At 36.3% G+C, this 17,278-nt stretch overlaps 1 protein-coding gene across 2 annotated transcripts in view; it reads left to right on the top strand.

The window, feature by feature from the left end:
* The window catches only part of MICU3 (Mitochondrial calcium uptake 3), a 224,561-nt gene that overhangs the window by 30,623 nt on the left and 176,660 nt on the right, over nt 1-17,278 (top strand). For both annotated transcript variants that reach the window (XM_090395373.1, XM_090395372.1), the window contains exon 3: nt 5,645-5,755. In XM_090395373.1, the coding sequence (XP_090251499.1) occupies nt 5,645-5,755 (111 nt within the window). The remainder of the gene's footprint in view (nt 1-5,644; nt 5,756-17,278) is intronic.

Below are 17,278 nucleotides of genomic sequence, written 5' to 3'. Positions count from 1 at the left end.
TATATATATATATATATATATATATAACTTTATTATAATTCTAATTATAATTTTAGAATATATAATTCTAAGCTGCAAATCTGGTACATGGATTAATAGCATCCACAGACTATGGAAATAGACTAAATTATTCTTTAAATGAAATTCAAGTTTGAAAGAATTTTTAAAGAATCCGCAAAACTGTGAATGAACTTAGATATAGATAATCAAGAAATCCTTTCTCTAGAGACCAGACATGGTATTGTTTCAGGCCACCAGTAAGCATAGTGGTGGTAGTTTCACGTTGAATGATAAAAAAAAAACATTTCTTGCCTTCTTGTATACATGATATTAATACTTACAGTGATGATAATACGCATCCAACATGGATGTGTATTATGACTATTGTGATTTCAGATATTCTCAGAAAGGGGTGATACAAGAATTAGAAACTTTTTTTTTCTGTTAGTTAATAAATTAACAGAATGCTATGATAAATTTAGTCTAAAAATAAAGTCCCCCCCCCCCCCCAAAAAAAAAAAAAAAAAAAACTTAAAGGAATAAATAAAAATCCAAATGTAACTTTAGAGGGTCATCCCATAAAGCAGGTAAATGGAATTATGTCTGGAAAGTCTAATCATTTATGATGAATAAATGTTAACAAGTAATAAAAAGAATACAATTAGTGGTACAGCCTTTATCAACATGAAAAGAAAAGTCAGTATATACAAAATGTGACATGACGACATGACTCGTTATGTCAGTTCTACATTAATATACATATCACAAATGTGGAATATTGGAAAAAAAAGGCTGATAGTCCTGTTGATGTGGTTACTAAGAAGAATCATGTGAATTAGCTGCATAGAAAAAAAGTTATCCACAAGTACTTAAAAGTGTAAACCAAAAAAAAAAAAAAAGAAGACCAAATGAGATTGGGTAGAGGTAAATGAAATTATTGGGACATATGCTAAGAGAAGGAGGACTGACAAATGTGGTCATCACAGGAAGACTATAAGGAAGAATGGGCCAACTGAGATATCGTTATATGAAGGACATAGAGTACAGGACAGGAAAAGTATCATACAAATAAAAAAAGGAAGGGAGTGGATAATCAAGGCTGCCAACTACCAGCTTGGATATAGTACACAAATGAATGAATGAGTAGCCTTCTCTGTGCATTTGACAGATCTGTGTTAAATACAAGCAACTGTTGAAACATTTTAGTTACCTGTGTACCAAGAAATTATCACCAATTAATAACATGTATATTGAGATTACAGTATAGCATATTCATGGCAGTCTCCTTATTGCTTTTGTAGTGCTTAACTTTTATACCTGTGTAGTATATTCTTAACGATCTTAAGGAATGGAATATTAAGTCTTTTTTGATTGTTGTTTTTGATAAATGAAATAGTAAAGTCAGGATATGGCTAATAAGTGTCTAATATTATGTTAAACTGGTTATTTATTCAGTGGGTGTACTTTATTATTTGCTTGCACTAGGATACAATACAAATAAAATTAGGAATATTTCTTGTTAACTGCTCAACCGAAATAAAAACTTCATATAGATAGATAATGGTGACAGTCAATTTTTACTATAGCAGAAATTCAGTCACTTTAACAAACTGCTTAAAAATCCTAGCCAAAAGCCCATAGGTACCATACTAAAAAGGAATTCACAAACTATTCCCATTAGTTTATGAGTTTGTAATAGTGAGCATTGACTGTGCATTATATTGATATAAGCATTATGCTTTTTATTATACTAAATGGTACTGAATCTTAATTGTGATCTACATGCATAATAAGAACCTCCATAGCTCAATCGGTATGACTGAGCTATGGTCTTTCTGACCATAGCTCAGTCATACCAATTTCTCATGTGATGGATGGAAAGACCTGAGTTCAATTTCCCTCCATCACATGAGAAACTTTTATCAGGTTTTTTCAACTGAAGGTGAGTCAGCCAGTCTCATATGGAGGTTGAGGGTTTTTTCCTTCCAGAAACTGGTTTTTCCCTCAAAACAGGCAAACCAGTCCCATGAACACACATCTACAGACATAAATACTTACTGTAGGACAAGGAAGGCAACAGGAAACCACTTTGTTCCTTAATCATTATTCCCTAGTAAAGTAACATTACTTTCCCACCAACCATAAGGTTGAGGAGAGAAGAAATAGATACATAATGAGGTTTTAATATTTGGCTAATCATAATATTCAACAAAATCACATAACTTGGAATTGCAGTAGTATGATATATTATTTCACATATATCCACAAGGTATGTTTTCCAGGCGGTAAAATGAGTAGAGTGATCAAGGCATTGAATATGAGGCGGGAGCGAGCAAAAGAGTTAATTGTGTTAATTGGTACAAATGATTTGAGAGAGAACAAAGAGCATGTCAAAATGAATGTCAGGAGACTGCTTGGAAAGATAAAAAAGAATAGTGTGACAGGAAGGGTGGTCAGTGTGTTGCCTAGGTATGATTGTGGTGAAATGAGGTGGAGAGCAAGGATTATGAATGGTATTCTGGCTGAAATGTGTGAGGAGATGGGAGTACAGTTTGTTAATGTGTGGAATGAGTTTGAGGGACAAAGTGAGCTGTATGGGAGCGATGGACTGCATTTGAGTGGTTATGGTGTGAGTCGCTTGGAGAGACTGCTGCTGGAAGGTAGAGAAGTGAATAGAGAGAATGAATCAGATCGAGAGGAGAGTGATGTGGAAGAGCAGGAGAGTAAGACAGGAGAGATTGAAAAAGTGGAAATGAATGGGGATGTGAGTGGCATGAGTATAGAAAATGAGAGAATGAGTGTGTAAGAGGAGCAGGGAAACGGGGAGGCTTAGGATGGACAGGGGTACACAGCGTGAGAAAGGTGGATGCTCCAAGAGGAGGTGAGAGCATGTGTAGGCAGGAAAGTAATGGGATGACCAGGGATCAAGAGGAAACAGATGTTATTGCAAAGGGTTCTAAAATGAAGAGGCAGAAAGGGAAATGGCCCCAGTCCAGCATGGAGAGATCACATCGAATGAATGGTATCAGTGGAACTAGCTGTAGATCCAGGAATGAGTTGTTGTGTTTGTATACCAATGCTAGAAGTATAAGAAACAAGGCGGATGAAATGGTTGCACTAATTGCATCTGTGCACCCAGAGATTGTTGGAATAAGTGAGACATGGTTAGATGAGGACGACATCCTGACAGGAATAGAGATGGAAAGTTATGATGTGTTTCGTGAGGATAGAAGGGATAAAAAGGGAGGGGGAGTGCTATTGATGGTAGAGAAAGAATTATGTCCATACAAGGTAGAGATGCAAGAGGGAAATAGGGCCAGTGGTTTTGAGGCAGTATGGTGTGAGATAGAGGTGAATAGAATCAAATACTTGGTGGGATGTTGTTATAGACCTGGTAATGTGGATGGTGGTGATAGTGAAATGTATAGTCAAATAAGCCAAGCAAATAAGAAAAGGGTGATCATTATGGGTGATTTTAATTATGGCAATATAGACTGGAATGAAGAGATAACGACTGGAAGTAAAGAAAATGAGTTTCTTGAGTTTTTGAGGGATAACTACCTCAGACAGTATGTACAGAGGGCACACGAGGATTAAGGGTCTTGGATTTGGTCATCTCATCGGAGGATGTAATTATAAATGAGGTGTCAAATCATCCACCAATTGGTGAAAGTGACCATGAGGTGATTACCTGGGTGGTTGCCAGCAGTGCAAGGACCCCTGTGAAAAAAGGGTATATGTGGAACTACAGGGGGGTGATTATGAATAGCTCAGGAGACGGCTTGCAGATGTATGGAATGAGAAGCATGGAATGAGGAGTTAGCTGGAAAAGAGATCAATGCAGCTTGGGGGATTTTCAAAAACTATTTAGTAGATGCAATGTCTAAATGTATACCACGGGTGAGAAGGTTAAATAAGGTAGGTGTGAGATAGATGAATAGAGAGATTAAGCATGCAATACAGAAAAAAAGGGCATTGTGGAGGCAGCATAAGAGAAGTGGAAGTAACCAATTTCATGAGGTCTACAAAGACCAGGCAAGGAGGGTGACTTGGTTGGTGAGAGAAGCTAAAGAGCGGTATGAACAGCAGTTAGCTAATGAAGCCAAAAAGAATCCTAGGGAGTTCTTTTGATATGTAGCCAGCAAAAGAAAGAATGATTATGGAAGGATGACATTGATTGGAGGAAATGGTATAAAGACAGCTGTTGCAGAATGTGTGGTGGAGATACTTAATGAGCAGTTCATAAAGATCTTTCAATCTTGTGAATGTGACTTCATGGAGAGATTAAGAGCAGCTGATGATGGGGAGAAGAGACTGACTGTAAGTGAGCAAGAGGTATTTGGGGAGTTGAGTAAACTAGATGTAAATAAGGCTGTGGGACTTGATAATATATCACCGCGTATTCTGAAGGAGTGTGCCAGTGGGTTGACACCTGTCTTGACATAATTTTTTAATACGAGTCTTGCCCTTGGTCAAGTTCCTAAAGAGTGGAAGGAGGGCAAGATTGTGCCACTTCATAAAGGAGGTGATCGAACTCAAGCATCAAACTATAGGCCTATCTGTGTGTCAAGTGTTGTGGTTAAGTTGTTGGAGAAGCTTGTGAGAACTAGGATCCAGAGTTGGGTTGACAACAATAGTATAATCTTTGATGGACAGCATGGATTTGCTAAAGGGAGGTCATGTTTTAGTAATCTACTTACTTATTACAATAAAGTGACTGCTTCCTTGGAAAGAGGAGAAGGATACACAGTAATATACTTGGATTTCGCAAAAGCTTTTGATAGAGTACCTCATGATAAGTTGACAGTCAAACTAGAGCAGATGGGGTTGGATATTAGATTAGTGCATTGGATTGGAGACTGGCTATCTGATAGGTATCAACAAGTTGTGTATGGGGGTGCAATATCCAGGAAAAGGAAAGTCACTAGTGGAGTGCCTCAGGGGTCTGTTTTAGGGCCATTACTATTTAACTTGTATATTAATGATATTGACGAAGATTTGGATGGAGATATTCAGTTGTTTGCAGATAATGCAAAGTTGGGACGAACCATAAAGAGTAGTGAAGATGTTGTAGCCTTGCAAGAAGACTTGAATAAATTGAGTGATTGGGCAAGCAAATGGGGATGTGAGTTCAATGTTGCAAAATGTAAGGTTTTAAAATTTGGAAAACAAAGATGGGATGCAGAATTTATGCTTGGTGAGAATATATTGTTGGAAGTAGATGAATTTCAATACCCAGTATGAAAAAAACACTTTGCTTATTGGTGAAATTAAGTGACTTGAAAAAGTTCCATGTCTGTAGCAGGGTTTCCAGATTATCTAATCTTTAGCTGGCATGCTACTAATATACTTTAAGTTTACAGTCTTTTATGGGTAGGATTCATATAAAAATTATAGATCATTTCAGTCTGCAAACTTCTGCCTTTGGGTAAATATTTATATAATGCATAATATTGACATGTATTTATGTTTTAATAGTTTTATACTCCTTAAAATATATTTCTGTGGATGGATGTATTTTTATATTTCAATAAGGTGAAATTACTCACCTGATTATATTGATTACAACAGTCATTTATTTGAATGTTCCAATCATGTATACATATATGAACACAAACTGCTGTTAATAATTTTTAATTTTTAGCTCGCTTGAAAAGAAGAAAATTAACAAAGAAGGATCTAGAAGAACTATATGACATTACACCTCTACGATACAAAGGAAGTACAAAACTATTTCGCTCTCTTCATGATAGAGGTAATATGTTACCCTATGGTAAATCCTACTGGCTGAACTTATTTTATAATTTTGTAATGCTTTATTTGTTATTATCACTATGAGAAGACAGGTTTTAGAGATTTAGGAAAGATTTTTGTTTCCTCTTGATGTAGTAATATAGTGATAAAAGGATCTATGTCCTTTTTTTCATAAATTTCGGCTAGAGTTAACAAAAGGCTCATATGAAATGTAAGAAATATATATATATATATACAGGATGTTCGGGATAAATTTGACAGTTTCGTAAGGAAAAAGAAAATCTTCTTTGTATCTATTAAATTTAATGAATTGACAAAAAAACATTACAGGCAAAGTTAATTACAATACTATCAACAAGATTTACTCAAAATAACCACCATTAGCATCGATCACAGCTTCAATTCTGCTTCGGAACCTCGAACAAGCTGATGCTACAGTCTCCCTGGGAAGGGCCGCAAAAACTGTTTTAATTTTATCCATTAACTGGGCTTTTGTATTACTGGAAGTGCGATTGGTGTCTTTTTCAACTGCGCCCCATACAAAATAATCCATGGGGTTAAGGTCTGGGGAGTTTGGAGGCCAAACATTTGGACTGGTGAAGTCGTAGAAATTTTCAGACAACCATTTTTGACTTTTCCCAGAGGTGTGGCAAGGGGCCGAATCCTGCTGCCATACATACGGCCTACCATTGGCTACCCTTGTTATCCAGGGCTTGACTACAGTTAGCAACTCCACGAACAAAGCCCGAATTCCAATGCCAGGGTTCTTCAACACCTGTTCCTGCAGATTTGCGAGGAATTCTGCTGTACGAACGCAATCAGATCGTCTGCTAGGGATCTTTCTTCTTGCTACATCCTCGTAGTCACCATTGCAAGTCTCTAGTTCATGCCTGATTGTTTTTACTGTATTCAGGGAGCATTGGGCAGCAGTCGTAATATCCTTATTTTGATGGCGGGCACGAATCATCATGATACAAGTTATTCTCTTCCATGATTCAGGTGGGTTCCAGCTATCCATCCTTTCTGACATCTTGTATATGAATGAAGAAGGGTCCAAACTTTTAAATGAAGAGAAGTGTGTGTTAATACATGTAACTTACGGAAAAATATAATTAATTATAAATATGTCAAATTTATCCCGAACACCCTGTATATATATATATATATATATATATAAAAGAAATAAAATTTTCCTCAGAAGTGGAAAATTATATTTTATATGAACAGGATGAATTTCAGCTTTTCCTAGAAGAATTGACTTCATCACCAAGTTTCCTTTAATTATCTAATTTATTATTATTAGACCTCCAGGGAGTCAAAGATCCATCGAAGGAGGCCATACATCATCCACATCAGTTGTCATACTTTCCCTTAAACTCATTCACACTAAGTGCACTCAATACTTCAACAGGCAAACTGGTCCACTCACTCATGGTTCTACAAGAGAAAAATCCAACTGTCACTACTTTCTTAGTTTCACACAAACTTAACTTCCACAGATGCCCCTTGTCCTCTCTCCACCTTCTATATAATGAAAAATGTTATCAACTGATATCCTATAACACATTCTCAAAAGTTTGCAGACCTGTATCATGTCACCCCTCATTCTTCTGTCTACCAGTGTTTGCAGTCCACATACTTTCAGTCTATCCTTAAACTACATTTCATAATCCTGATGTCGTTTTTGTAACTCTCCTTTGCAGCCTTTCTGAATCAGGAAAGGAGACCACATTTCAGCTAGAGCTAACAATTGGTGCACAGTAGTCCAGCATGGTTGTATCAAAGCCTTGTAAAGAGGCAAAATGATTTTAATATCCTTACATGTCAATGTTCATTTCAACATCGCAATTATCTTCTGGGTTGTACTTGCAATTTGTTGTGACTTTTGAAATTCAACTTTCTATTAACCATAACTCCAAGATTTCTAGCCTCTTCAGTTACTGTCAGCCCACCAATGAAATATGCTTTTGGATATTGCATCACATCAAAGTGCATAATTTTACATTTACTAACATTGAATTGATAACCATTATCATTTTACCACACTTCCAGCCTATTCAATTCAATTCAGTAGCATCTCTGATTGCCTTGCCTTTCTTGCAAGAATGCATGATATTCATCATCAGCAAATAACTAAAGATCTCCCCTCAATCCCTTTCCAATATCATGAATGAATAGATTAAATGACGATGGTCCAAGGACTGATTCCTGCAGCACACCACTGGTCACCTTAAATCTGGCAGATTCACATTCCCCATATACCACGTTCTGATACTGATCTATTAGCCATCACTTATACAAGTTAATAGCTTATATTCCAATTCCATATTCTCTAATTTATGCAACTGTCTTTTATGTTTTGTTTTTTTTTTAATTTGATTTTTTATGGCACAAAGACATCAAGGGTCATACTGCACCAGGACATAGGTCACAGCAGTTCATATGGTAATTGGTTAGTAGGACAATCACAAACATCCATCTCCTTGGCAGGATTTGAACCCACAGCCTCTTGGCTGGAGAGTGGATATACTAACCACTTTTATGTGGTATCTATCAAATGTTTTAGCAATGTACAACAGTATCATAATGTATCCATTTCCTTTGTTCTGCTATAACATAAAATATGAGCAGATTTCTCAGACATGGCCTCCCTTGAGTAAACCCATGTTGTTCCATGCAAAATATATCCTATTTATTCACCCATTAATGTATACAGGTTCTTACCAGCTTCTCTAAAATCTTTACAATTACTCCAGAGATACTGATTGGTCAATAGTCAGATGCATCAGTCTTTGCAGCACCATACTTGTACAATGGGATTATCATACATTCTTTCCATTCCTGTGGGATCTTTCCCGAGCTAAGACTCAAATTATACAAACATGTCAAGGGCCTAGTCAGTTCAGAACATTCCTTTAGTAGATGTGCTGAACATCCCACCTGTCCCAATTTCTTATCCAAGTTATGCAACAGCTCTAGAATCTCTTTCTCATGCACCTCTATCTCTTCATCTGATGGCAGTGGTAACACTGTATGCTATGTTACATACACCACATTGATAGAGCTTGGTGAAGTGAGCACTCATTATTTGATCTACCTCATCTGGTTCTGATACTAAGGTACTGTCTGCAATCAGTAAAGTTATTCTTCCACATTCATTTTTTTCTTATACATGCTTTTGGATTTACTTAGTCTGTGCAGCCAATTTCTTTTCATACTCCAACTTAGCTTTCTGTACAATACTTGTAACTTTTCTGGCATGAGCTTTATATATTTCATAACTCCTCTCACTCTTATTCTCATGATATTCCTTCCAAAACTATCTTCTTACAGATCTCTTGTTCAATGAGATTGCACATCGATTTGCGATTCCCATTCTATTTGTTCTTTGAACTCTAGGGACACATCCAGATACTGCATCATTTAAGCATGTTTTCAAAGCTTCCCCTGTACTGCTGATACCCTTCTCATTCAACAACTGATATCATGGAACCAAAGATAGTATTCTCCTGAGTTCATCATAATTTCCAGATTTATAGTTCAACATGTAATCTGTCCTAATTCAGACATCTATATGGTTGATTATTTCCTAGATCTGTACAGCATTATCATTGTCACTAACTGGTGGCAAAACAGTCACATCCTTAACTGAGACACTTTCTGATGCTATGATTAGATCTAACACACTTTATCCTCAAGTTGCTTCTTTCACATGCTGCTTGAGAAATTGTCTCGGAACAGCTCAATAAATTCTCCTTTTCTTATCATAAGTATTCTCTGCTACCCAGTCAATATTTCAATAGTTTAAGTCACTTATAATTATAATGATTACTCTTTTATTACTGATCAGAGAAAATTGGCAATATATTTTGTTGTCCCCTGATATATGGGCATTATTATCATTACTTTCATGAGTTTCTCTCCGAACTGGTCACAAATCCCAAGTTATTTGATATCATTAGTAATGCTCCCCTTCCTCCCTTATCTCTGTCATTCTATCATTCCTAAAAACACTATACCCTTTACACTCGATTCCAGTTACGACATTCAACTCTGAGATCCAAGTCCAAAGGAACAAACTCAACCTCACTTTTCCTTATACTCATATCTACAGTGCTTGGCTTTATTCAGCACCTTTCTCTCCCCCCCCCCCCCCCCAACACTCAAAATGTTCTAATCGAAAGTGTAGTCCCCTCCATTCAGCAGATTCATAACCATGTTCATTGACATTCGTATCACTATTATGTCTACTGTTATAAAGTGTGGTGTGTCCTTCTATTATTATTATTATTACTCTATTTTGTTATTACTTTTATTATTACAGTCGCAATCGCGTATGTCTCTATGTTGAATAGACTTGCGTTATTGTTATGCGTTCCACATTGATAATAATAAACTAAGCCTTATATTGCGTTTCTTCTATGATTTTCTTAACTTAATCTTTATGGGCCACCAGAAGATTACCCGTTCCCTGAATCCTATGTATTATCCTTATTACTCAAGCAAATTTATTTTTTTACTGCGCCAGCTTGAGCCTTAAAGTTAGGGACAGACTACCTTTAGGTTAACTATAGAATCTCAGGTGTTACTAGCGATATAATTAAATTCCTAGAAACTTGGATTCTCTGGCATAATCTTATTCTTGTTTGCAGTCGTGCCCTTACTTTCACTTGGGATATTCCTGCACACTCACACGTACTCAGGTTCAATTTTTATGAAGGGTCAGAGTCAGTCAACATGATCAGATATACATGCATTTAAAGAATCAAACATTTATTAAATCCAATTAATGAAGCTACACAAATTAAATTGATTATCAAATTCTAAAGTTAAATCATTACCTCTCATTCACTCTTTCAGTCTTAAATAAATTTTAGTATTCTATCTCAAAGTATCAGCAATTCAATATCTCAACACATAATACACTTATGATTACAATTCATTTTTAACACTACGTTCAGAATATAAGCAAAATCTCAATAACTCAGAACATGTTACATTTAAGGTTTACAATTCACTTTATACATTAAACTCAGAGTATTAGTAAAACTCAATACTTCATTAACTCAGTATACGTTACACTTAAATTTACAATTCATTTTTCTCATTAAGGTACTTTAACAGACTCTTTGAACTCTCTCAGAACAAACATAACAGAATCCTTATCGGGTTGAAAGTTCCAAAATTCATCTCAAGAAAACATAGTCATTTATATTCAGATCTAAACTTTTCACTCTTTCTTCTAATACAATTTTAAATCCCACTCTCTTAAATGTAAGTCAATCTCAAAAAAGGCTAGAATAAGTGAGAGTACTTATCTAATTTTATCTTCGGTTTCCCGCCGTCCTTTGTTTTCAAATCTGGATTTCTCGATGTCAATGCCACGTGGGTTACACGCGCTCGTTGGGCTGGATGCTATTCTTCTGCCTAGATTTTACGTAGTTGGACGTCTTACTATGGCCTGCAATTTTATCTTGCTGACTCTACTACGGTGACATACTGAACTCTGTCGTAAGTCAGCCCTCAAATATGAGAGCTGAGCCGTGAAGACTTCTCGAAACACACGGAGAGAAATTTCAGGAACAAGAAAAAAACCGGGGGGGGTCATTTCCTTCCGTGTTACGGGTTATATACCTTCTCCAAGAGCGCCACCTTTTCGTGTTTGAAATTTCCCATCGTTTCACCCATTGGTCTCCGTTCGGGTGACTCCGATTTACATACGGGACTTCTTGGTTCGGGGAACGTATGCGTCAGCGTGCTTTCTAAGATATAGTGCCCTCAGGTATTTCTCTGATCTTACTGCATTTAGGGTGATCTTTGCGCTGTGTCATCATATAGTTCGCATTCTTTCTTTGCATTATTTTGTTAATAATTCACCTCTTATTCTGCCCTTTTTTCAGAGCTATATTTATGCTAGACACTCAGGTATAAGTTTCAAAATTCACAAAGTTATTATACAGAAAGTAGTAAACAAACAAAAACACATTTTTACTGCTAAAAGATAAGTATGTAATTTTGATTTTATGTAAATTGTTAGATACTTAGAAATGTAAATTGTTAGACGTCAGAAAATTCTGAAGTCTCATCCCAATAAATAATTTTTCTAGGCTCCTAATTCCAAATCCATCCAAATCCACACACCTGCTCTTTTCTACATAGCCCGTGCATTGAATCATTTGCTATCATTACCCTCCTTTTTAACTTATTGCTATTGTATCTCAGTAATAAAGTAACCATTTTTTACTTTTTCACCTTTCTTTTTTTCTGTTTTCATTAAGCCATTCACATCCTCTCTCTCATATTATATTTGTCACATCTTAAATCATTAAGACCAACTAATATTATTTAATTTATTTTATTTTCTGTTTTACTGCTGCCTTTGTTACATCTTTTATTTTAGATCCCACAAAGCTCAATGTAGTGACTCTTTCATCAAGCACAAATTTAATTATCGAATCACTAAGCCATATGACTTCTTTTTTTTCTATATTTTAATTGAATTTCTTTATTGTTATTACTATCATCATCACTATTATTATTATCATTATTATTCATTGATAATCTACTAATTTGCTTTTCTTTCTGTTATGTTCTCCTCTGTTCTCTTTTCCTGTCTTAGTTCTTGTAAATGTTTTTTTGCTTTCTCCAGCTCCCTGGTCATTTTTTTGAATTCTTCCTTTTAATTTTGAAATTTCATTGTTAAGTTTTTTTTGTTTATATCAACAATCTAAAGGTTTTCTTTATTGGGTTTCATGCTATGGAGTCAGAGACTCATCGTGGGAGGTACACACTATTACACACAATGCTCATCCAGTGCCTTAAACCGAGTTTGTGTCTACATTCACATTGCACTCAGGCAATGCATTCCACTCACCAACCACTCTCCATGCAAAGAACCTTCTCCTCACTCCTATGCTCACACCCTCTTTATACGGCTTGATTTGCCTATTCTGAGGTACGAAAAACTGAAATTTCCAGGTGAAAAAACCTTCTACCTCTGTATGACACTGACTAACTCACCTTTAGTTGAAAGAGACCAGATAAAGGTTTCTCACGTCGTGGATGGGAATCGAACCTAGGTCTTTCTGACCAAAGGGCTTTGTCTATGCTGATTGAGCTATGGAGGCTCTGTTGGCCTGATAACAACCCCTGACTGGCTTATATGTCTCAATCATATCCCCCCCCTCCCTCTTCCTCCTATTCACGAGGCTTTGCAACTTACATTCTCCCAATCTGTCCTCGTACTCCACATTCCAAAATCCACTGACCACTTTTGTGAATCTTCTCTGGACCCTTTCCAACATATCCTCATCACCATGAAAATCCCAGCAACCAAATCTGTTTACAGTAATCCATATGAGGCCTTATACAATGGCATCATTACCTCTTTATTTCTACATGTCAGGGTCCTCTGCATCATTGCCATTATCCGATGTGACGTCTCCACAACTTATGCAATGTAGCCCCTGAATTTCAAGTCCTTGTCCACCATCACTCCTAGATTTCTCATCTCCTCTACTTCCTTTAAAGTTTCCCCAGCCAAATGCATACTTTGCATCCTATTGTTGCTTACCAAATCTCAAAACTTACACTTTGCAACATTGAACCGAGTTCTACTTACCTGCCCATTCATGCAATCTGTTCAAGTCCTCCTGTATGGCCATAACATCTGCTTGACTCTGCATTGCTCTCCTCAATTTTTGCATCATCTGCAAACAGCTGCATATCACTAGTTAAACCTAGTGATATGCAGCTTCTCACTATCATCCCAATCCCAAACCATCCTAATATCATTAACATACAATGTGAACAACATTGGTCCTAAAACTGACCCCTTTGGTACACCGCTAGTGACCTTCCTCTTTCAGGATACTGCACCCCTTACACAACTTTCTGATACCTATCTGACAGCCAGTCACTGATCCAACTCAGACGTCCGTTCTCCAATCCCATCTGTTTCAGTTTATTTAACAGTTTGTCATATGTCATTCTGTCAAAAGCTTTTGCAAAATCCAAGTACACCACTGTATATGCATCTCCCCTTTACTAGGTATTTGTCACCTTTTTATAGTGCATAAATAAGTTAGTAAAATATGATTTCCCTTTAATAAACTTGTGCAAACTATCTTAATTTAAAAATATGCCTTAAAAGACATTAGCAAGTGTACCGAATACAATAAAATATAGTAAAAACCAATAATATATTAAAAATACATCAAAAAATCTAAAAAAAAAAAAAAGCTCAATAAATAAAAGTCACCTATTTTACAGGTGCTTCAAACTACACATGCCTGAAAAGCCTTGAACTAGATCTCCTTTTATGTACAATAATTGAAAAACTCTATTCCCATTGAGTGTTATCACTTATTGTGCCAGAATCTAACCTTGTTATGGCTAGATAACTTCACTTGAATTCATAGAAACCTAATTAATGCTCTGTTAGGATGATAAAGCCAATAGATGCACATGCAAAGTCTGTCAATTGCATATATTCTTTGGCTTGTCATTCTTACAGAATAAAAAAAACTTGAGGTTTTTTTTTGGGGGGGGGGAGGCACTCATGAAACTGGCTAACTCAACTTCAGTTTTATGAAAGTTTATCACATCTTAGATGGGATTCTGACCTATGTTTTTCCAAGTAAAAGGTAAAATACCACTTTTTTCTTGCTCTGAATCTTTCAAATGCCACGGTTAACACTTTCACCTCCCCACACACCTGCCACCAGAAAAAAAGAATAAATAAAATCAAAGCATACCATAGCATAAAATATGTGTGTGCGAGAAGGGGAGCCCTGAAAAGTTTTGGATGTGCTGTGCAGTAATTCTTCTATATTTTTTATTAAACATTTTTTTTTTTTTCTGAAACAATTCCATATAGCAAGGTGAACTAAGCTGCATGCATTTTATTAGAGGTACTTGTGCATGCACACACACACACACACACACACACACACACACACACACACACACACACTAATCATTATTCACATAATACTTATCATGCCTTTCCTTAAACTCATTCACTGACAAAACACTCATGGCCGTCTCTGACAACACATTCCACTTCATTCACCACTCTGCAAGAAAAAATTGTAGTCTTTATTTCCTATTAATAACACTTTTACATGACTTCCACTGTTAGTTATATAAGAGAGTGGTTCCTCTCTCTTCTCCTGTCATGTATTGGAAAATTTCTTCAACATGTTGAAGAAATTTTGTAACTTGAATTCAGTAACTTGAATGTTTCCATCATATCCCCTTTTTTCCACCTACCAACTAAGCTTTGTAATCCACAAACCTTTGGTTAGTCTTCATATACCCTACCATTTTGGCACTTGCCTTTGGATCCTCTTCAACATTTCCAGTCCTAAGAGGTCCAGTTGACTACATCTGTACACAGTAGTCTAGGTGTGGCCATCAGAACGTTGTAAAGAGGAATTTATAGAGCTGCTGCATTTTTATAGTCTTATAAAAAGGCAGTTAAATGAAGCAGTTTGTGTGGGGGGGGATATCCATGTGGATAAAAATGTGCATTTAAGCATTTCTTAGATAGTCTGTGTGGAATACCATCAAAAATTTTATAGACATAGAACTGTTAGAAAAGAAAAACAAAATGAAGTCTTTTTGCTGTATTTTTTTATTAAACAGTAGGTTATACTCTTTATTACTCTTCAATTTTATTCACTGTAGTTTAATTCCCCCCCCCCCCGCGCTTCCTTTAATATGCAGTGAAAGTCGAGGTCTCTGTGTTTGTGCTCTCCCATATTCACACTTTAATTATTTAACAAGAGCCACTATTTCTTCCATTCTTCAGCAGTATAGTGGTTCCTGCAGATCTGCCAAAAGATAGTACAGAGGACCAGAACTTTTGTTAATGGTAACACTTCAGGAGGCTGCCTGATCAACTCACAAATAATTGTTCTCCTGCTTACTTTTTTTTTTTTTTCATTTTGAGCCAGGAGAGAGTCCAAGTATGAGAGTTATTTGAAAAGTTTGGTAAATTTCCAATTGACAGTGACACAATTTGTTCATTCATACCAGTGTCGGCACGTATCGTCTTTTTCATGATCCCTGGCAAAATTTTAGCCACGTGTGACGCGTAGTTCTCATTTGGCAAACATTTAAAATGATCATGTTTGCATTTATCATAAAAATGGAGAAAAATGAGTTTCGTGCAGTGATAAAACACTTTTATTTGAAGAAGTGGACAGCTACACAGATCAAAGCCAAATTTGATGCAGTTCATGAGGACTCTGCACCAGCATTAAAGACTATTTATTTTTGGATAAATGAGTTTAAACATGTTCAAAAGGCCATCGAAGATGAAGCACACTCCTGACACCCAACCGAGGTCACCACGAAGGAAATGATTGACAAAATCCATTGTATCGTTATGGAAGACTGTTGAGTGAAAGTGTATGAGATTGCTGATGTAGGCATCTCAACTGAATGGTATCTTATATAGTATCCTGCACGAAAAATTGTATGAAATTGTATGAAAAAGCTGTGTGCGTGATGGGTGCCACGATTGTTGACTGTTGATCAAAAATGCATGCGAGAAAACATTTCACTGCAGTGTTTTGGCAATGTTTAATCTCAATTCGCAGGATTTTTTGCATCGATTTGTGACTGTAGACGAAACTTGGAACCACTGCTACACAACTGAGTTCAAGCAGCAGTCAAAACAGTGGACAATGCCTGGTGAAAGAGCACCGAAAAAAGCAAAGACCATTTAGTCAGATGGGAAGGTGATGGCCACAGTTTTTTGGGATTCCCAAGGAATTATTATGATAGACTATTTGGAAAAGGGTAAGAGGAGTGTGTTATGCGATATTGTTGGACTGTTTAAAAGAAGAACTGAAATAAAAATGGCCAGATTGGCACACAAAAAAGTGCTCTTTCATCAAGACAATGCACCATCCCACACATCAGCCGTCACACTGGCAAAATTGCAAGAATTGAGGTTTGAATTGGTTCCACATCCACCGTATTCTTCGGACTTGGCCCTATGTGACTTCTTGTTGTTCTCAAACTTAAAAATTTGACTCGGTGGGAAAAAACTTTCTTCGAACAAGGATGTCATCAAGGCTGTCAATGACTAGTTTGAACAATTTGGCAAATCCTACTTTTTAGATGGGATGAAAAAATTGGAAACTCACTGAACCAAATGTATAGACCTCAATGGAGACTATGTTGAGAAATAAAGGTGATTTTTCCCAAAAAAATGTGTTTAACTTATTTTTCTATCTAACTTTTCAAACAACCCTCATTTAGAAGCTTGTATAAGACATGTCTGAGGCCAAGATTAGATTAGAGTTGGTGCATCTCCTATATGGGAGTGGTAACCACAAATCCTTCACCTGTGGCTGCATAGCCCTGCTCTGTAAATTTCCCATTATTTTACTTGAATTTATGAAAGCATAAAAAAATTCTAGAATCACTGCAGTTGGAAAGAAATCTCCCACAGAAACCAAAAAAATATCGAGAATACAATAAAAAATTAAAAAAAAAAAATACACACACA

Source organism: Typopeltis vanoorti, chromosome 7 (assembly GCF_054136105.1).
Source record: "Typopeltis vanoorti isolate ZY-2024b chromosome 7, IOZ_Tvanoo_1.0, whole genome shotgun sequence".
Taxonomy (NCBI): domain Eukaryota; kingdom Metazoa; phylum Arthropoda; class Arachnida; order Uropygi; family Thelyphonidae; genus Typopeltis; species Typopeltis vanoorti.
This window is presented reverse-complemented; position numbering and strand designations above follow the sequence as displayed.